The sequence below is a fragment of the Microtus oregoni genome, unplaced genomic scaffold (genome assembly GCF_018167655.1).
Source record: "Microtus oregoni isolate MIOR12 unplaced genomic scaffold, Mior012 000005F_ref0000423, whole genome shotgun sequence".
NCBI lineage: Eukaryota > Metazoa > Chordata > Mammalia > Rodentia > Cricetidae > Microtus > Microtus oregoni.
In genome coordinates this window covers 58,626,950-58,649,393 of record NW_024543064.1, presented here as the reverse complement: position 1 = coordinate 58,649,393, position 22,444 = coordinate 58,626,950, and the positions used below count along the sequence as shown (strand labels likewise).

Sequence of the window (22,444 nt, the reverse complement as noted above, 5' to 3'; positions counted from 1 at the left end):
GAGATAAACCCCACGTATATCATTTAATATCTACACATGAAATACCAAGCAAATCATAGTGATAATAGTTTGTCTTTAAAACTTGGATTGGCAGCATTAAAACTTGCCATTGTCTTTTAATGTGTAAGTAACATGAACCCAATATTCACAGAGATTATGGCTGGTATGTAAAATCAAGGCTAATTTTTATTTTATGCTTTATTTTTCTGCTTTTTTGTAAGGCAAATCTTATTTTTATATCAGAAAAGCCTGTAAATACTGAAAATTTACTGAAAAACAAATGTTAAAAATGTTTTGTAGTGATATTTGCTTGTATACCCCTTTGTTCAGTCTTTTAAAAATTAGATTTATGAAAGTATATTTATAATGAAAAATAATGAAATATTTTCATTGTGAAAAAATGTTCACAATGAAAATATCAGTCATTTCAAACTCACTTAAAAATTCCATCTTCAGAAGAGTTCTAGGTTTAATTAGTGATAATAACATTGTATCAGTCAGCTATTTGCATGAATGATGTGTACACAATCAACTACAGAACACTGGGAAGAACAAAGGAGACGTGTATTAAGACTGGGGTGATACAGATGGAGCCGTCAGCTTACCTGGCTAAGGAGCACTTGCTAATTCCAGTACGAGAATGTCAAATGTACTGAGTAGAAGGCAGAAATGCTCTTTTAGCAAGAGAAGAAAAAGCATAGAAAACAGGCTGTGCTATATCATCTCGGCATGTCAGAGTCAGCATGAAAAATAATATATCAATTCCATGTTAAAAAATGAACCATAGGAAAGCTATCCACAAAGGTCAAAATATAGAAGGGACAATTCTGGTTTCAAAAATGAACTGAACAGCTTCTATTTGTAAAACTAAGAGCTTGGGGGGTGGGGGGAGGCAATACAAGAAAATACCGGTTAAATAATTTTATTAAAGAAATTTTGTAACTTGATATGAAAAACAAGGCAATTCTAATAGGTATCACAAGGAAAAGGACACGGACATTTGACCAAAGAGAAAAATGAAGCTATTCGAAATACATAAGCATTCATTCTTCTTGTTTATTCAATACACATATTACACAGTTAGTAGCAATTTTTACCTTAACTTCTAAAAGTATTCAATATGTCTAATCTAAGTAATAAAAAAAATGGAGTCATTACAAAAACACAGAAAGCAAGAAAATTTCTGTCAATGTAGAAATCATAAAGAGCATTAAAATAAATCAACCCTTATATGGGCATAAGTAAAGTTCAGATTCCAGAAGTCAAACCCTTTCCCTTGGACTGCATTCCACTGAGAGACAGACTGTCAATGGCACTGCTCTCCCAGGGCTGGCCATACTCACATCTATGTATGCGCATTTTTTTCTCCTACAGTTGAACTACTTTTCCAGGAAAGCACATACTCAGTATCACTTATTACCAAGGACCACACTAATTCCATTTGTCCCTTTAAGATTTTCCCCTGTAATTCTCAGCCACAAAGTATTCCCACAGTACTGAAGACTGAAGGTCTACTTTAGCCCTGCCTTAAAGAAACCAACTGGCTTGTTAGGGGGTCAAGGCTGAAAAGGACTATTTCTGATTTGATGGAACAGGATCTGTTTGCTCAAACCTCAGCCTTGAGGGCTCACACAGCTCAGGATGCTTATCAGCTGCAGCACCAGAAGTCACTCAGAATCAGACAACAAGCATGTCAGAGTGACAAAGGCAGGAGGCCAAACTCAAAATCCTATAGCTTTGTTCAGAATGTTTAACTTTCATTGCCGAATTTCATGAAAAAATTGAGAAAAAATAATTCTCCGAAACTTGGCTTTTGCTAAATAATGTATATACATGTAACTGCAGAGTATACAGAAAAACTAATTAAATTTCATTTAAAGAAACAATCTCATTAAATGACAAATTTGGCTGTCAATTTGTTGTAGCCCTTTACCTAAATTTTGCTTAGGACTTTAGACACTAACTCTCTGGACTGAATTTCCATCGAAATAAAATTAGCTGCTTTCTGGAAGAAAACATTAGTTCATTTTCACTACAGTCGAAGTTTCTATCAATCCTAAAAGTTTATATGTATGTACACATGAATTTTATGTGAGCATGTCTGTATACACACTTTAAATTTTTTTCTCCAGTGAGATAACAAATTCTGACTGTTTCTTCTAATATTTTTACTACTTTTTCTACCTAAGATACTTAATATATTCTAGGAGTGATCACATAGCCTATTTAACAAACAGTCAAAAACTATCCAAGAGGGAGGTAGGTGAACCTTGGCAATCTTGTATTATCTTAGTTTTTAACAAGGGACCTCCATTTGATGTTTCAGTCAAAACTTTCAACTTTGTAGCATAACCGACAATTACACATCCACTATGATCACCTACAACCGGACATGTAACACCACAAAAAACAACTTTTATAGATCTTTTCCACTTGTTAAACAGCTAAATATATTTAACACATTTTTCAGAATATACTTGTTAGTCATTTAATAAACAAACAAACAAACACCCCTAAGTTACCTTTTTGTCTATTAACGGTAGTAAGAGACAACTGGAGGGGAACTAGAATCTCCACGACACACTGAAAAGGTATTCTCTTGGATCTAAGAATGATCTGAAGGTGCTGACAGAGGGGATTCTCTAGAAGGCGACCCAGGGTTTTCTTCCGGTGGAAAAACTGTGAGAGTGCACGCCCGAATGCCACCAAGTGACTCTGGAAGATCAAAAACTTTATGCCACTCATCTTTTTCCGGATCGTATTTCTGGACAATTTCAACCATGCAACGGTTATTCCAAGAATATCCACCAACGACATAGATTTTGTTTTCAAAGACAGCAACTCCAACATCACTTTGACCTCTTAGCATAGCAGCAATGGGGGTCCACTGGTCCAGAGTTGGCGAATAGTATTCACAGCTTAGAACATCATCGTAATCGCTCGTGCCTCTGAAGTGGTTGCCACCAATCACATACAGCTTGTCTCCAACGGTACACATGCAATGCAGTCCTCGGACTGTAGTCATAGGAGCCTTCTGTGTCCACTTGTCTGTATCCGGGTCAAAGCACATGAGCTCATTTTGAAAAGTGTCATGGGTAATTCCTCCTGAAATATACATTAACCCCCCATACACTGTTCCAGCATGGCCATAGTGGGGTTCACTCATCTTCGCAACATAGCTCCATTCATTCATTCTTGGGTTGTAACATTCTACTGTGGCCAGTTCACCAGCTGCACTGCGCCCGCCAACTGCATATAAATGTCCTTTGAGGGCACTCAGGTGAAAGAACGTGCGCTTTTCATTTAACGATGCCACCTGCATCCACTTATTATAGCGAGGGTCAAATCTGAAAACTGTATCAACAGCAGTTTTCCCTTTTGTGTCATAATTACTCTGCCCACCAACTACATACAGGAAATTTCCAATAACAGCAATGCCATGCTGGTAGCGAGGAGCATCCATGGGGGCTAACGATTTCCATTCCTGTGCCCTTTCATCGTACATCCGCAACTCTTTACTGACAACCAGCTGCTGCCTCAAAACTCCCCCTAGCGTAACCAAGTGCGTAGAGTCAGACCGAATGGCAGTTCTGTCTGACTGCATCACCGGCTGCATGTACGGCATCATTTGGTAATTGCTGGCTTCCAGAAGTAAGTTCACGCACGTATTGTCTGTTCTCATGAAATCTACGGTCTGCACATAGTTGATGAGGTCCTGTGGTGTCATCAGTGGAAACCGAATATTCTTCATTAATTTTGCGGCATAGTCCATCCGAGGGTCTTCCAGCCTCAACCAGCGGCAGGCTGCCTTGAAGAGTTCAAGCTCGGAACAGTGCTTGAGACTGTTGCTGGAAAGCACAAAGGCGAGCCGCTCAAAGGGGAGTTTGAGAAACTCCCCAGTGCTCAACAACGCAGGGAAGTTCTTCAGGATGAAATTGTTTACATATTTATCCACTTCTATAAGATTGTAGGTGTTGGCAATCCGTCCAACCTCAACGCAGTTTTCTAAAGAGACGCCTGATATAAGAAATACTTTACAAAAGTCCAAAACGGGTAATATTTGTAGAAAGCTGGCCGCTTCGAGGGTGTCCTGAAGATTGTCCATATTAAGGGACAGTTTGGCGGTGTAAATAAAATCAATGATTTTCTTCAGGCCAATCTTGTTCACCCCGTGAAGCTTAATGCACATTAAATCTTGCTCTTTCATTCCCCCGGTGAACATGGCCTTGAAATAATCACTGGCAGACGCCATCATGGCTCGGTGAACAGGGAAGATTTCATCTCCATCGCCTGGCACCAGAGTCACGTCACAAAGCAGCCCCTCTATTCTAAGCTGATCAAAGCCTTGCAACACCACAGAGCTGTGCGTGTTGCTGGTGAAGAACCGCGTCGTTCCCGCCTTGCAGGGCTGCAGGTGGGCAGAGACGCCCATCTCGCCGCTCCCGACAGACACCTTCATGTGAAAGCCCCGCGCTCGCCGCGAGCCGCAGGCCGCCGACGTGGCAAAGAGGCCGCTCCGGGCTGACTCAGGGCCGCCGATGCAAGGGCCAGCGGTCTCCGCAGCTGCACCGCTCCGCGCCCACGGACGCCCGCCTCGCCGCAGGACCACGCAGCGCCACTCAAATCTGACGGCGGTGCGGCTGAGTCATAACCCGAGGCAGTTACGAGACCGTTTCACCCGGGCCGGGCCGCGCGGGCGTCCGCCGCAGCTGCGCTCAGGGTGGGGGAGGGGCCGTCACGGCCTGCGCGCCGCCGATGCCCGCCGGGCTCCGCACCTCCGCTGCGTCCTCGGATGTCTCCCGCTGCGTCGTCACGGCCACTGGCTCGGCTTGGAGCAGGACCTGGAACCGCGGTTCGGGCCTGGAACGGCGGCCTAGACTGGACACCTAGCCCGTCCTTCCGGAAAGACCGAATCCCAGGATCCCCCGGGTTAGGAGCGGCTGCGCTGCTACTGCGCCTGCGCGGCTGGCCTGGCTGGGGGGGTGGGCGGATGGGGGAAGGGCGCGGGCGGGTTGGGGGCGGGGTTACGCTCCGCCAACGCGGCCGTGGACGGGGTCCAGCTGGCCAGTTTGCGGGAGTGCGCATGCGTGTTTTACGCTTGCGGAGGGAGGGTTCCTGAATGCTTTCCAGGGTTTCCGCTTATCGTCTCCTGCCAGCACAGCCTCGAAACGTAGCCTTTGTTAAAACTGAGAAGAACATGGCAGAAGAAATCACTGTATCATCGAATTTTTTTTTACTTTAAAAACAGTTTTACAGTTTAGATCACACTCATTAAACACTTAAATTAAAATATTGCTTGTGAGGTTTGTTTTTAATCATTTAACTTGTTACTAAAATTTAGTCCTAATGATACATTTTGAATATCCGGCAGGAGCTATAATGCCGCCATAAATACTTAATTAATGGTTGTGTTGTCCAAGCAATAGTTTTGAGTGGTTATACAATTTCCCAATAATTAACATGTTATAGTTTACTTTGCCCACTGTTTTCTCCTAAATGTACAAATCTTGTCCTCCATTATCTTTTGGAATATGTAACAAGCTTAAGAGAATTTGGACACAAAATTTATTCTGTATTGGATGATGATAACATTTGGCAGAAAATGCTAGTCAATGTTTCCAAAATATTGTGACCAGCAATGCTTGGGTTTGCATTTGCCTTCTGTTGAATTTCCCTTTTGTGGGTATTTTTATTAATGTGTAGTTCTTTAACTAATAGAAATCTCTATTTTATATTTGAAAACAAGTATATAATTTGTCATAACTCTCTATTCTCTGAATTTGACCTCATTGTTACCTTTCAAATCTTTCTAGAATTTACTTGTATGCAAACTACGAATATACTTAGCCTTCTCTTCTGCTTCTTAGTTCTTTTCTAAATAGCATATATCCTGTTATATCTTTCTGGTTTTTCTTTTTTTTTTCAGTTCAAGGTTTTCCAAAATTGGTATATAGAGAGCATGCTTACAACATGTTGTTTACCACTAAATGTGTGCACCATAAATTACTTAACTCTGAGTGATTTATCTTTCTTCATTTATTTCTCCCTGCTGTTCCTGCCTAATTGCAGCAACCCCAGGAGGCTAGTAGACCAACACTGTTTTCCCAAGGTGCTCTAGCAGCAATTCTGCCTGTTTGATATAAGAGCTTTGTTAAAATGAAACTGGTCTTGAGAAATTCGTGTGGCCAAGGGACATTCTGGGAGGATATTTGGTACAGGAGTTGAAGAGAGCATTCCCTAACTTGCTGTGAAATGTGGGCTCGGCTGTAAAGAGGGATTTCCGAGGGATTACGTTCTACCTGGAAAAGAAAGAAGAAAGTCACTGTGCCTGAGTAGGTATCAGAGCAAAAATCACATCAGTCTTTTTATCATTAAGCTTGCAAGATTAATAGATGAGAAACCAGAGACGAACATTAATGGTTATTAGAGACAGATGCTTTTTCATATTCCAACTTTTAATTGTTGCAAAAGACTGTTGTTTTCTGCTTTCAATATGAAATGAATCCATTTTGTCACAACATTTGGTGGTCACGTTAAATAGCTATGTGTTAAAGCATCTACTTGGGGCATCTGCCTACTAGGCAGCATTATTTACTCATATGCTTTTTTATATAATAATCATCATCATCATCATTATATAATCATATAGCATGTATATATTATATATGATTATATATTTTATTATATCAATTCTAATTGGTTTATTATAATTTTAATTTATTTAATCTTAGTATTTAGAAAATGTATCATGTTCACCTTCACATTTCACTAGTAACAAAAAGTTTTTAACCTCACAGTTTTAATTCATTTTTATCACTTAAAGTTTTACTTTTAGATATTTCATGTTTACTCTTACGTCAAGGTTAAGGCTGTTTTTTTATTCTCAAATGAAGAATGAAGATCCAGTTTATTCAAGTTATAAATAATAATCATGTGATAGCTTTCAGAACACTGTAACATGGTGTAAGCAGCAGGGATTTTGTTTTTTATTCTTGGGAATTCCACGTTTTTAGTAAAATTATTAGTTGCTTTGAAACAATTTTCCTGTGTGATGCCCACTGGCCCCTTTTGTGCTGGCTAGAGATGAACATCACCACTCTAGGCTCAGATAATCAATTTTAATTATATTATATGCTCCATATATATATTTGAAGGCAAAAGGAAAGTGTCTTCATCGTAAGAAACTGGAAGGTTCAGAGGTTCCATCTTGACACTGCATATAGGGGTTAGAAGTTCTAACTTGAGAACTAGACTAGAGCTGGTCATTCAGCAGAGGCCAAGGATGACGGGAGTCTCGGAGTAAAATGAGGTCCAAAGCTAAATCATGGGAACTTTGCCTCACAGTGAAGGGAAGCATAAGGAGGAACTTGAAAAGCACTGGATGGTGTGGAGGGACAATTGGAGAGGCCCAGGCGAAATGGCGACAAGAGAGTGTATTACAGAAGAAACACGTTTAAAAGGCATTGCTTTGGGGTCAGAGAGCTAGTCCAGCATACTGATCCATAAGGTGGAAGAGACAACCAACATCTACAAGTTGTCCCCCAGCCTCCATGTGTGTGACCCTCAGCACACACGGAGTAAATAGTAAAGAACTAAAATGTTTATACTTACTTTTTTTTTTTTTTTGATTTTTGAGACAGGATTTCTCCATAGCTTTTGGTTTCTGTCCTGGAACTAGCTCTTGTAGACCAGGCTGGCCTCGAACTCACAGAGATCCGCCTGCCTCTGCCTCCCAAGTGCTGGGATTAAAGGCGTGTGCCACCACCGCCTGGCTATACTTACTTTTAACTAATAATTTTTTTTAAAGAGTTTATCTTACTTTCTGAGAAGGTGGAGGCTGGTTTTCAGAATTAACTCCACCAAATTCAGAATGGAAAAATTAACCTCAATACTTTGGCTCTTGTCATAATCTTTCTTACAAAACAACAACAACCACAAAAAGGACCAGCTCAGGCAGAGCATGCATCTTTGTCCCAGAAGCAGATATAATAACATATATAATATAATATAAATAGTATAATAAACATGTTCCTTTCCTGGAGTCTGCTCTGCTGACCCTGATTAATGATGTACCTGCACTAAACTGGGAAGTAGAAAGAATCTGAAATTCTGATGGCTAAATTGTAAGCAGTTTTCAATGAGCTTCATGTTTAATGGTGCATCAAATACCCTTTTCCAGTAGATTCTCAGCATCATGAACTCACTGGGTAAGAGTTCTCTTGATATTATCACTAGAAATGTATTTCAGCATATCTGGGTTAGGAGTGCACCACCATTCTCTACCTATGACACAGTAGTAAAACGGAAGCTGTACTCAAGCTTTGTCTAGACTCTAGAGGTTTACTAATCACCTCTTGAGGAAACCAAGATAGTTATTGCGTCTTTCATGGCCCTAATTGCTTGGCAAAGTCCTTAACTCACAGTGATAAATACCTGAAGCTTACATCTCACTTTCCTTCAGAGCACGGATTGCCTAAGGTTGTAAGAAGCGGCATATCCTCTGTCCATACTGTCCCTGGAAGATGGAAGTCGCTGCAAAGAGAGGACTTGTGATTCATCTCAGGACGAACACTAGCGGATGGGATAACCACTTGTTACCTCACTAAAACACACCACAGACCTTGTAGCAAATGGCTAGTCTTACGTCAAACCAGTCTTTTTGTGAAGTTCCAAAAGTTTCAAAAGAGCAAATGTTAGTGTGGGCAACTACATTCCTGAAGTAACCACAGACTCTCCTAATTAGGAGATGAACCTCTGCAACCCCTGAAGAACATACAAAAGAAAATAAGACAAGCTTCAGGCAAAGCAAGTCAAAAATTATGGAAAATGGATCTCAAGTCTCATTTTCCACAGCCAGGCAATTGAGCTGAGTTTGCCAGCGTGGACCTTAGTGAGCCCTGGTGAGATGGCATGATACTCCGTTGCTGGGCATTTTGTACCAGTTGCAGAAGTCAGTTCCAATGCGCTGTCAAATCTCTGTTCTTTTTCATGGAGGTTGCCCAGGTTGAATAACAATGCTATATAATTTGCTATTCCATAAGAATGAAACTCTTCCTTCTTTCCTTCCTTTACATAGGTATAATCACACCCATATTTTCCAAGTTGGTCCCTAAGTTGCAAAAGCAAAATGAACAGAATTGTGATGGACAAAATATACTCCATGGCCCATTTTCCCACCAAAGGTCACAAGGACGCCGGCTTCCAGGTTGCCATTTGAGACCATGCTGGAGTCCAAGGGACGTCCAGCTGCCAGGGCCATGCCAACCTAAGTGGCCTGTAGTGCCACGTGTGGCCTTGAAGTCGTCTGGGCCTGGGCTGCTGCTGAGGGCCATGTCTGGATCCGTGGCCCACCACAGCCAGGGACCACATTGATGTCTGGGGATCAGGTTACCACCAAAGGCAGTACAGATGTCTGGGTCTGGGCCAACACCCGAGGCCATGTTGGTGCTGGAGGATCATGCTGCCATTGGGGCCATGCAAATCAAGGTGACCTGCACTGCTACCTGGGGCCATGTCTGGGTCCGGTGCTCAGCTGCAGCCAGGGTTTGTTCTGAGGTCTGTGGCTCCTGTTGCCATCAGGGGCTGTTCAACTTTTTGGGTTCTCTACAGCCACCTGGGACCATGTTGGAATCCGGGGACCATGTTGCTGCTGGGCCCATTCCAATCTGAGAGGTATATGCCGCTACCCAGGTCTGTGGTGGCTTTCAGGCCCAAGCTGCTGCTGGTAGTCATGTCTGGGTCCATGATCCTGTCACAGCTGGGGTCTGTGTTGATGTCCGTTGCTCATGTTATTACAAGAGCCCATGCAAACCATGTGTTGAACCATGAGTTGAAATACAAGGGCCTCATTGAGCTGGTCCCACCCCTCACTCGTCTGAGGAGAGCTGCCCCCACTTCCTAGGAGAGCTGACCCCATCCTTCGGTGTCACTGGGATTATGGACCCCAGTGACCCCAGCACAGGAAAGCTGACCCCACTCGCATTAAGAGAGTTGGCTCCCCACACTTGGAAAAGATGGCCCCACCCTTCACCACAGGTATGGGAGAGTAGGTCCCCCAGCTGGGACTGAGCGATTCAGCAGTCCCCCAGGTACACAAAGGAGGAAGAGTCGTGTTAGTGAGCCTGAAAAGCTAACAGGAGGGTGGAGGGGAGAGGAGAGTACATAATTTATGGTTATGAGGAGGAAACCAAGTCTGTCCAAATAACACCCAGGTTAGTCGCAGGGAAATACTTGGATTCAAAGATAATGACGTGGGGCTCAGTCTGGGTCACAAAGGCCCATCTGCCCCCACCCCCACCCCCAGGAGCCCATCTCAGAAGAGGTTCTGCAACAGTACTTGTCCCCTTCAGATATTTGCTTTACATGTGAGAAAATTAGCTATTAAACAGTGGATATCGACCTGGGTGATAGACTTTGCTGGTCCAGATGCCAAGATCATGATGCCAGGGTCAACCTGAAGGCCTGGTGCATTTGTTTCGAAGATACTTTGAGAAAACTGTAGAATGATGGTTTGCATAAAAATCTGGAAGTCATTACTAACTTTCTGTATTGACTTTCCATCACTATAACAAAGTATATGACACAGACTACTTAAGAAATAAAAAATGAGTTCATTTGAGCTCTAGATCAAGTCCAAGGTCAGTTGAACTAACTTGGGCCTTAGGAGAATCCATGCTGATAGGAACGTGCATTGGTGCTGGAGCTGGAGCCCATATTCCATCAAGGGACAGTGAGAGGGGGAGGAGAGACAAGAAGGTGGGGGAAAGCAAGAGGGAGAAGAAGGGGTGTGAGGAGGACTGGGAAAAGGAGAGCGAGGGGGGGACAAAGAGAAAGAGTGAGGGGGATATGAATTATCATCCACACCCCATGGAATGAACAGCATGCTCCCTACCCGTGCAGACCTAAGAGCCTGCCACTCAGTTCTACCCTTCGAAGGCCACAACACTACACAGCACCACCCCCAGGGAACCAGGCCCTTGGAGAACATTTTGTACGCCAGCTATAGCAGCCACTAAACCGAACCTGGTTCTGACGCGTCCTTGAGTACCATCCTTCTATTCTGTCACAAGAGTCCCCTCTGGCCACGTGTAGAAACCTCCAGGGTTCTCTCTTCACCCTCTCTACATTAACCTGCCTTCTCCTCTGAGCAGCTGCTTTCTTTCTCATGTTGGTTTCTGGCTTTAATTTGTCCCTTAAATTGAAAGCAAAATTTGAATGAAAGTTGAAGATTTTTTTTTCAGAAATTTCCATATATAAAAGATGATCGTAGCCTTCCCCACATAGCCCCTCCCCCATCTGCTCAATACTTTTAGAAACAAGGGAATGCCCTCGTTATGAAATGACGAAACAGTCTCTGCGGCAAAAAGAAAGTGAAATCTTTAGTCAGTTCACACTAGGGTCCTTAGGGAGGGGTGAGAGCCTCCTGGTGGGCGAGAGGCACAGAAGCCCTCTGCTCTGCTACTCTGCAGAACTCCACCTCCTGGCAGATTTTCTTCCTTGAAAAGAACTGACCCTATTATTGGGTAGAATTGTGTCTTTGGGCTTTCCTATCTTGGAGAAAGAACATTCAGCTTCAAGTGCAGCACACTTTCAGTGAGAGAGTAGTAGCCTGTGCTCCTGGGCTGCAGCTTGCTCAGCCCCACTGCATATGAACTACTGAACTAGGAGCGGGACGGCCTGGCAATTAAAACGTGGACCTGCAGGGAGGTCAGGAAGTACCATTGACAGCACATGCATTCTTATGTGTAAGCTGCCAATTTTAGGAATTAATTACTTCTGTCAGAATGTGTTGTTTGACTTCATGATCAGGAGAAAATTCTCACTTCATCTTGAATAGTGACTTTGCATCCCCTCCACTTCTGCTTTTATGCATAGAAGAACTAAATATAGACAGACAGGTATAAGAGAAGATGATTGTAGTTGGTTGTTTTTAAAATCTTTTCTCTTTTACTGTTTCTCTGTTTTGGCTCTTTGCTCTTTGGGGGGTCCACCACCCAGCTCCCAAATAAATAACACACAATGGTTTACTATTACTTATGAATGCCTAACCTTAGCTTGGCATATTTCTTGCCAGCTTTTCTTAAATTATCCCTTCTGTCTCTTGCCTCTGTGACTTTTACCTTTTCTTACTTCTGTATATCTTACTCTCATTCTGTGACTGGCTGAGGAGCTGGGTGGCTGTCTGGTAGCGTCCTCCTTTCTGTTCTCTTGTTCCTTGGTCTTCTCCTCCCAGATTTCTCTTCTTAATTGTCTCTGACTGCAGGCCCTACCTATCCTTTCTCCTGCCTTGCTAATGGCTGTTCAGCTCTTCATTAGACCAAGCAGGTGTTTTAGACAGGCATAGTAACACAGCTTCACAGAGTTAAACAAATGCAACAATAAAGAATGCAACATGTCTTTGCACCAAACAAATGTTCCTTGGCACAAATAAATGGAACACATCCTAAATTAATATTCCATAACAGATGGTGACTGCCAGCTGATGGGTATCATATACAAACAGAGTAGAGGTATGAAGGAAGTAGCTTCAATATTCTAATTGAAGAAGTAATCAAGAAACCTATGTCTATGAGGCTAGTTTGAGTAAGGAGTGGCTTCAGTTTAGGAGGTATCGCTCATATCAGCCTGGGTTACAGATGACACATTCAGATTGCTTCTCAACATGTAGGAGTTAGGAAACTAATGTTTCCATTAAATCATTTTTTTTGGCCCTTTCATTTTCTTCCATCCCAGGGACCAGTTTAGAAAACGGAAACAAACATCTTGGGTCTCAACTGCTTCTCTCTGTGATGACCTAAACCCCTCCAAGTCTCTGGTTGCTATTTCCTTTTCAACGCAACTTGCTTTTTAGTTTATATTTGTTGTTCTTGTTGTTTTTAATTATAATTTGGGGCATTAAAGTTCTGGGATTTGGCTCTGTTCTCTTACATTTTCTTGAAAATACCTATGACCATATTCTCACTCACCTGCCAGAGACAACAATTTGCTAGAGACAAGAAGTGTTGGAGACCCAAATGTGAGGATCCAAATACCAGAAGAAAGCTGAAGAAGGGATCCCGAGTGTGCCAGGCCAGTTCCCACAAGTCCTACAGTACAGCTGAGCCTCTGCATCCCTAGAGGTGTCAGTGGTCCGCTAACAAAGGGAGTACAGAGGGCAGGCCAGGCACCCGGATGCTCGTGGGTGGGGCTGTAAGGTGACAATGCTGCAAGCAACCGAGGCTTACCAGGGTCAGTAATGACACTGACTGTGACCAAGTTTCTGCCCTTACTGATTGGCATGCTCCAAAATTCATCTTGCAACATCAAGGATGTTACTGGGGTCATAGAGATGTAGTAAATTGACAGAGCCCTGCTCTTGTGACTTGTCTCAGGGTTTTTTATTTCTCTGAGGAGACACCCTGACCATGGCAACACTTATAAAGAAAACATTTAGTTGAGGGGGCTCGGTTACAGTTTAGAGGTTCAGTCCGTCATGGCGGGGAGCATGGCGGCATTCAGGCAGGCATGGTGCAGAGCTGCAGGAGAGGGCTGGGAAGGGGTGTCAGTACACAGAAAAAAAGGTCTCCCTGTTGCTCCCATGAGACTAGGGAGTGCTGCCTGTGTAGCCAGCCAGCCATGTAATACACCAGCCAATGGGAGCGGTCCTCGTCCTGAATGAAGACCCCGGCAAGCAGGCCTGGTTATCTGGAGCAGCTGTAGGCAGAGCAATCCAGGGCACAGGTGAAGCAGAGTGGCTATCTTCCAGATGCTTTAAAATGGTGATTGTCTTGAGAACTACTGGAGGAATTGCTGAAGAAGCAGCTGCTTGATTGACAGCTTCTGCCATTCCTGGAAAATGTCTAGGCAGAGTCTGTGCTTGGGCCACCCTGATGGAGCTTCAGGAGTGACAGCAATATCAATAACATCCTGGTTATTTCAGGACCATGGGGTCAATAGCAGTGGCTCTCATTCCTGTTGCAAGGAGGCCGCTTGTTTGTTCCTTGCTGCTCAACCCCGAAATAACCACACAGAAACTATATTATTTACAATACTGGTTGGCCAATAGCTTAAGCATATTTCTGGTTAACTCTTATCCTAAACTAACCCATCTCCATTGATCTGTGTTTTGCTACAAGGCTGTGGATTACTGGGTAAAGTTCTGGTGTATGTCTCCCAGCAGGGCTACGTGGTTTCTCATGACTCTGCCTTCCCTGCCTAACTCTGTTCTGCTAAGCCACTGGCCGAAACAGCTTCTTTTTTCATTAACCAGTAAAAGCTACACATAGACACAAGGGGACTCATTCTGTTCTGCTATCTGACACCTACCCATGTCGTGGGTGCCTGGGTTTGATAGCTGTCAATCAAGTAGCCAAGTGATGTCTGTCAGCTTCAGTCTACTTAACAGGAAAGAGCACGAAGGAGCGCTTGCACCAAATATCTAGTGTGAAATGAATATTTATTTTTGTTAGTGAAGTTTCATCTAATCCTTAACCCCAAAGGAAAATATACCCCACTGTGAAGAGGTGGGACCTCCTTATCTGTTTCATTATGAAAATCTCACAATTACAGCCAAGATGTAGACTATTTAAAGACAAAACAAGATGTAATAAACACTCAAACAGAGGGGTCACGGGAAGATGCCTTGAGATGATTCTCCTGGACTAGTTTGATATCTCACACTGACACTTGTTTCTTTGGGCATTTCCTTCCTTCTTCCCTTCCCTTCATTTCCTCTTCCTTTTTTGTCTCTCCCGAGCCCACTTCTGTCATCACAGGGAATCGTACAGCCCAGGTTCTTCTGGAAGATGCTCTAAAGCTGAGACTGGACCTCAGCTCCCCATCCTCTTGTCTCCAACTCCTAAGAGCTGAGGTTAGTGGTGAATGCCACTAGGGCTTACCTTGGTTATTTAAAAAGATGCTTATCACAGTTTTAAAAAGCAATTTTAAAATCAATTCAGCTGCTATTTTACCATTATGATTAAACAAAATATACTAAAAATATTTAATCTCAAGTAATCAGCTCTTAATTCACAACAGTTATTGATATTAATGTTAATATATGATTTTAATTTGCTTTTCTTATTGTATTTATAATATTTACATATTTCATGAATCGTATATTCACTTTATGTGAAAATCTACCAAATGTATTAACCTTTGCTTTCTATTAGAATTTTTTTTTTCTAAAAAGGAAATCCAAATCCATACTCAGGCTTTCAAAAGTAAACTGAGAGATTGATAGTCATAATTTTTCACTCGTTCGTGTGCTAGTATTCCATTGTTGTGAGGAGACACCATGAACAAGACAACTTTTATTAAAAGAAAGCATCTAATTTGGACCTCACTATTCCAGAAGATCGTAGAGTCTGTGACCATTACGGTGGGAAGAAGACAGGCATGGCGCTGGAGCCATAACTGGAAAGCTTACATCCTGATCTTCAGATAGCAGGTGACCCCAAGAGATTGGTCCTGACTGGGCAACTGAAGCTTCAAAGCCCATCCCCAACGACACACCTCCTCCAACAAGTCCACACCCTCAAACTCTTTCCAAACAGATACACAAAGTGGAACAAAGATCTCAAACATATAAGCCTGTGGGGACTGAAGATCCTCTGTGCTGTGAGGCTCTGCCCAGTCTCTACACAGTAAAGGAAACTCAGAGAGCAGAGAGAGCATCATTTCCCATTTAAAAGAAGCAAGGGAAACTGTCGGGTGAAGACTAATGCTAAGAACTTGTTCCCAAAAGAGCAGTATTTGGATGTGAAACAAGTCTGGTGAGTCTGTGTATGCTTACACGTACGTATGCACTTTGATGTTCTGACACAGATCTTTCTCATTGGAATGATATTTTCTATTTATATTTGGTGTGGTAGTTTGAATGCAATTGCTCCCCTCCCCCATAATCTCATAGGGAGTGACACTATTAGGGGTGTGGCTTTGCTGGAGTGAGTGTGGCATTGTTGGAGGAAGTGTGCCACTCTGGGGCAGGCTTTGAGGACCCTATGCTCAGGATACCACCCAGTGTCCCAGGTGATCTCTTGTCACCTGCAGGATGTGAGACTCTCAGATCCTTCTCCATCACCACATATGCCTGCATACCGCCATGCTCCCTGTCACGGTAATTATGAACAGAACCTCTTAAACTGTGAGCAAACCACCCCAATCAATTGTTTTCTTCGTAAGAGTTATAGTGGTCATGGTGTCTCTTCACAGTAATAGAAATCCTAACTAAGACATTTGATATATCTGAGGTTTACTGGGAAAATTGACATTTTATTTGTGTTTTCAGGCCACAGAGAAAGCACACAAATGAACCACTCCCCACAAAAAAAAAAAAAAAAGAGGAGGAAAACAAAAAGAAAAAGGAAGAAAAACTACAAAGAAAGGTTTCAAAAATGAATGCATTTGCAATATTCTTTATGACTGCTCTGTCATCTCAAAGACTTCTATGAATCTTTGGTCACTTTGCAAAACTCTGGCTCCTCCTTATCCACATTTTCTTCAGGAATAGAAAGCACGTAATTGAACCATGGGATGCTTGTGAAAGTTAAATGTGCTCATCTAAAGGAAAAACTGTCTGCAGAGAGGGCAGAGCTTAAATGTTATTTATGTTTTTATGTATTTCCAGTACTTTTTAATGTACGGTATCTGTTAGATTTATATACATATATATATATAATATTTTATTGATTATTTGGGAGTTTCACAACATTAACCCCAAGCACTCATTTCTCAGTCCTTCCAGGTCTGCTCCTCTGTCCTTGGAATTTCCCCCACTACTGAAGAAAAAGAAGAAGTAAAAAAAGAACAAAACCCACAAATCTTTGTGTTGCTCATGTACTCATTGGAGCATGATGAATCTCCCTGTAGGCAACCCTTTATAAAGAAAGCTGAGTCCTTCCCCACCTGCACCTCTGCCAGAAGCCATTAATTTTGAAGATTTACATGTCGGCATCCTTAAGGACAATTTTTAAGAGTTCTCTTCAGTGGCTTTCTGTCTAGGCTGTTACTTTTCCTGAGAGGGGAATTGGGTGTAGGGGTTGTCACAGATGCCTTCTGTGTCCCTCCACCTCAACTGTGACTCTGCAGTCATCAATACTATGGCAAAAGTAGCTTTTTTGCCCTTTATAGTCATCAGGGCACAGGTCATGAACTTACACACAGTTCGTGGTGATAGTATTGACCATATACATCCACATGGTCTCCAGGATCAGCACATGCAATAGGCCTCAACATGGTCTCCAGTGCCAATACAGACCAGGGATATCAATTCTGGTCTGTGTTGAGGGCTCACAGACTTCATCACAGCCCTTGACGGCAGCATGTTTCCGGAGACTGCTTGTTCGTCTTCCCGAAATAATCACAAAGAAACTGTATTATTACAACACTGCTTGGCCTATTAGCTCAAGCTTCCTATTGGCTGGTTCTTATATTTTAAATTAACCCATTTATATTAATCTGTATACTGCCACATGGCTGGGGCCTACTGGTAAGGTTCCGTCCAGCATCCGGCATCTGTCTCCTGTGGCAGCTACATGGCTTCTCCTCAACTCCACCTACTCTCTTCTCCTCTATCCGCTTGGAATTTCCACCTTGCCCTATTCTGCACTGCAATACCCCCAAAGCAGCTTCTTTATGAACCAATGGTATTCATAGAATACAGAGGGGAACCCCACATCAGCAGCACATGCCAAGGGCATCAATATAGCCTTAGGTGGCAGAGGAGGTCACTCATATCAACATGAGATTTGGTGACAACACAGCATGAAGACACCAACATGGATAAAGGCTGCAACCCAGACCATAGACGTCTGCATAGCTGCTGGTGGTAAAACGTGCCATGGATACAGACCTCAGTGACAGTAGGACCACAGACAATACAAGGCCCTTGGCAGCAGCATGGACCTGGCTGTCAGTATGGCCTCAGGTGACAGCACAGGTCTCTCACTGATGTATGGCTCCCAGTGTCAACATGGTCTAGAGACATCAATATGGCTTCAGGCTGCAGCACTGATCAAGGACTTCTGCATGGCCTTCGGTGGTAACTTAAGCCAAGGATGTCAAATTGACTCCTGCCTGCATGACATCCTCATGAACGTCCAGATTCAGCATGACCTGGGGCTGTGGACCACAGATAACAAAGTGGCCACCAGGGCAGCATGGACCATAGAGATCTTTTGAGAATGTCTAATCCAGAAGATGAGCACTCTTTATCTTGAATATCATGTCATTGCTCAACACCAGGGTGATCTTGTTGCTGGGCAGTCTGTTTCGAGGAAGAGATGGAATGGAAGCTCCAGTCTCTTGCACACCACCTTGTTGTCCCTGCTTAGAATCCACATGATCCCCATACACCACAGCCTTCTATGAAACCTGTCACAACCTGTCACAGACACAGAGGCTCTCGCTCTGCCTCTCTCCATCACTCACTCGCTCACCATTCCCTTCTTCTACCTTTCCCAAGCATCCATTGACCATGCCTTCCTCACTGCAGCACTGGAAACTGCAATGTGTCACATTATGTGCATATATTCAGCCCAGACAGGTTTGCATGCAAATATTCATTGCAACAAGTCACTGATCTGATTTGGTTTTGGATTCTGAAGCAACATAAGTACAAGACCATTGCCATCAGACATCCTGCTGTTGTCCAGAGTCAGGTTGATATTGCAGCTATGCCAGGCATCCTGCAAGCAGGTTCTGTGCTAACTCCTGGCTGCAGCACACCTCCCTACCCTCTATGTCTGCCAGCCCAAGTCGTGCCAGGCTCGATCTTTGTGCTTGTAGCCTACAGACAGCACTGCAACCTCCCTTACTCTCTGTCTCCTAGTAAGGTAAGAAGTCCCAGCCTTGGCTGCAGCAGATCCATGCTGAGCTCTGGTGTGCTGGTCTAGGAATGATCCTATTCAGTTATGACCTCTTTCCATGGGAGCCCTAGGTTATTGCACACCTCTGTGTCTTCAGGCAAGACCACTGTGACTGTAGGCTGCAGGTAGCACTGCTGCCCTGCTCCCTCTGTTTCCCAGCAGGGCAAGCAAGACTGGCCGCAGACACAGTAGTTCCATGCCTAGGGGCTGGTCAGTTGGCCTAGGAAAGACCCTATCAGCAAATGTTCTTCAGGAGCTCAAGAGAACTGCCCATCTCCCTGTCATTGATGCCAGCAGCCCTATGGCTCACCAGGAATGATCTTTGTGCCTATTGCCTGCCGGCTCAGATGTGGCTCTGTTCTACCATCTTCCTTTCAAATTTGTAAGGCCACATTTTAAAATCATCTTCACATGATCCCTGTCTTATTTTCTTCTTAGATGTTCTGGAGCTATTGTGGGCCCTGCAGACCCCTTTTCCCTGTGGTGTCACCCCGCTGAACATCCATGGGTCTCTGAGCCTCCACAGAGTTCGGCAACATGTGCTGGCAGTTCCTGCCATCTTTGGTCAATGAGATTTAGATATTATTATATAATAATTCTCCTTTACATTTCAATAAAGGTATAAAACTTTAACTTCTAAATATACTTGAGTTCCATTTTCTTTATTATTATTATTATTATTTTTAATCAGAGTTTCTCTATGGAGCTCAGGCTGTCCTGAAACTTATCTTCTAATATAATTAATTTATCTTCCTACATAAGTAACGCCCTTCCTCTGCCTCCCAAATGTGAATAATAAAAACTTGATCAAGCACATTTGTCTCAACTTGTATTTTCTTCATTTAATTTACTATTATTCATTATTGTGTATGTGTGTGGTTGTAGGATATACACATATTTGTGTGTTTGCATTTGAGTGTGTGCTCATGCAGATTGATGTAAGATGTCAATGTCCAGTTCCTAACTCACTCACTCCATGCCTTGTGTTCTGGGACAGGTCCTCTCACTTAAGCTAGAATGAGACCCTGCAGGTAGATTGGATGGTCTTGGCACTCTAGGGACATGGTTGTGTCCCTTCCAAAGTGTCAGGATGACAAGCATGTGCTTACTATCATTATTTTTTTGCATCAGTACTAGGAAACCAATCAGGTCCTCAAGCATGTACTCCTAGGGTGTGGGTGGCTGAGCCATTCAATACCTTCTATGTACACATGGATTTTTTCATTCTTTACATTAGATCATCAATTTCATACATTTGAGGTTATGTGTGTACTGTAAAAGGAAAAGAAATTTATATAGAAAACAACTAAAATGGTTTTGTTGAGGGAATCAGGGAAAGGTAACACAATAATGAAAACAAAAAATGGTAAAGAAAAATTCCCAAACACCAGCAGAAAATGAATGGGAGAAAGTGAAAATAAAATTGGGAAGTAAGGGGAGGGCTTCAGAAAATGGAAGCTAGTGTATTTCTGTATTTAAGACACATGCACAAATGATGATCTTCAGAGAACCTAGAGGGGAAGGTTCAGGACTACACAATACTGAGGACCAGCGGCATCTGCAACATCCAAAATGGTCAGGCCCTGTGCTTTCCTGCTGGTCCTGGTGATGATGAGCTACTGGTCAACCTGCTCTCTGGGATGTGACCTGCCCCAGACTCATCACCTCAGGAACAAGGACATCTTGACACTCCTGGCACAAATGAGGAGACTCTCCCCTCTCTCCTGCCTCAAGGACAGAAAGGACTTTGCATTTCCTCTGGAGAAGGTGAATGCCCAGCAGATCCAGAAGGCTCAAGCCATCCCTGTCCTGCAGGAACTGACCCAGCAGGTCCTCATCCTCTTCAGCTCAAAGGACTCATCTGCTGCTTGGGAGACAACCCTCCTAGACACATTCTGCACTGGCCTCCACCAGCAGCTCAAGGACCTGCAGACCTGTCTGATGCAGCAGGTGGGGGTGCAGGAACCTCCCCTGAGCCAAGAAGACTCTCTGGTTGCTGTGAGGAAATACTTCCACAGTATCACTGTCTACCTGAGAGAGAAGAAACACAGCCCCTGTGCCCGGGAGGTGGTCAGAGCAGAAGTCTGGAGAGCCCTGTCTTCCTCAGCCAAGTTGTTGGCAAGACTGAGTGAGGAGAAGTAAGTCCTGAGCCAAAGTGGAAAAGACTCTCCTGGACTTGGACACTGAACCTCACTTCACCAATTCTTCTTTCTCAACATTTTGACACCGTTCAGTGAACTTTCCTGGATGTTTCATCAGTTATGAACCAGACTGTGTATATTGTAGAGACATTAGCTTCTAGATTTGTCCAGTTATTTGTATTTATATAAATATTTATTTATTTAACTATAAAATTTAAGTTATAATATATGTAAAATTTACATATTCCTTGATATAAAATTTTTCTTATATGAGATAAATTTATTTTTCTATGTCATTAAATGTTATATTAATTTTTGGTCTGTCCATTCTCATATACTTTCAATACTATAAATTTCATTAAAATGACTTATTAAAGAATAACAACTCCATACATTCATAGGGTGCATTGTGTGTTGGTTAGTTTTATGTCTACTAGATCCAAGCTAAAGTCATCTGAAAGGAGGGGACCTCAAAAAGAAATACCTCCATGCAATGGGTATGCAGGCATGCCTGTAGGGCTTTTTTCTTAATTAATACTTCAGCGACAGTTCCTGACCCATTTGGGGAGGTGGCATGCCTAAACTGATGGTTCTAGCTTTACAGAAAAGCAGACTGAACAATCCATGATGAACAAGTCAGAAATCAGCACCCTTCCATGGCTTCTGCATCAGTGCCTGCTCTCAGTTCCTGTCCCATTTGATTTTTTGTTCTGACCTCCTCCTTTGGTGATGAATAGTGATGCGGAAATGTAGGCCAAAACACCCTTTCCCCTCCCAGTTGCTTTGGTCATGGTGTTTCATCAAAACAATAGTAACCTTAACTAAGACAGAAAGTTGTACCATGATTGTGGGGCATTTCTGTGACTGATTTGATCAAGTACTTTGGGGAGGACTGTGGAAAGATTTTGAAACATTGGGCTAGAAAAGCCAATGAGTGGTCATAGCTTGTTGATCTGTTCCAGGGGTTCCTGGAAAATAAGAATGTTGAGAGCAATGCAGACAATAGTCCCAGTGTAAAAATTTCAAAGGCTAGTTTGAGAGTCTGTTGATAACTATGTCAGAGTCATTTGCTCTTTTCGGTTAAGACTTCAGTTCTTGGTCGATAGCCTGAATGTGATTAACAAGATACCAGAACCACTAAAAGGGAAGCATCTGTTTCACTGGGACATTTGATGTTGGGGAGAAGGAGCCGCGGCATCAGGGGAGATTAAGAAAAGACCAGCGTCATTGAGTTGGAATCATGCGGGAGAGGTTTCCTCAGAGTTGGGTCATGCAAGCCATGTACCTGAGGCTGTCAATGTTGCACCTCAACCTGGCAGTGGAACCTGGTAATGCACCAATCATCCAGCTGGTGAGGTTCTGAAGGCGCGAAGGAGTCCTGGAGAGCATCTGAGGGTCGGCACTCTGTGGCAGGGTTAGAGTTCCTGAGAAGAGCCCAGAGAGGCTACTGGTGAAGTG

The 22,444-nt window shown here is 43.2% G+C and overlaps 2 protein-coding genes across 2 annotated transcripts; one reads left to right on the top strand and one right to left on the bottom strand.

Annotated features, from left to right (window-relative positions):
- Positions 1–912: 912 nt before the first annotated feature.
- On the bottom strand, positions 913–4,950 carry Klhl9 (kelch like family member 9). The gene has a single exon (XM_041651566.1). It carries the CDS (start codon positions 4,457–4,459, stop codon positions 2,606–2,608), a length of 1,854 nt encoding a protein of 617 aa, XP_041507500.1. The 5' UTR covers positions 4,460–4,950; the 3' UTR covers positions 913–2,605.
- A 15,467-nt stretch (positions 4,951–20,417) lies between these two features.
- On the top strand, positions 20,418–20,987 carry LOC121448498 (interferon alpha-12-like). The gene has a single exon (XM_041652563.1). It carries the CDS (start codon positions 20,418–20,420, stop codon positions 20,985–20,987), a length of 570 nt encoding a protein of 189 aa, XP_041508497.1.
- Positions 20,988–22,444: the final 1,457 nt, after the last annotated feature.

Excerpts from the sequence above, each read along its gene's own strand:
- Klhl9 (XM_041651566.1), bottom strand. The coding sequence starts at position 4,459 with ATGAAGGTGTCTGTCGGGAGCGGCGAGATGGGCGTCTCTGCCCACCTG.
- LOC121448498 (XM_041652563.1), top strand. The coding sequence starts at position 20,418 with ATGGTCAGGCCCTGTGCTTTCCTGCTGGTCCTGGTGATGATGAGCTAC.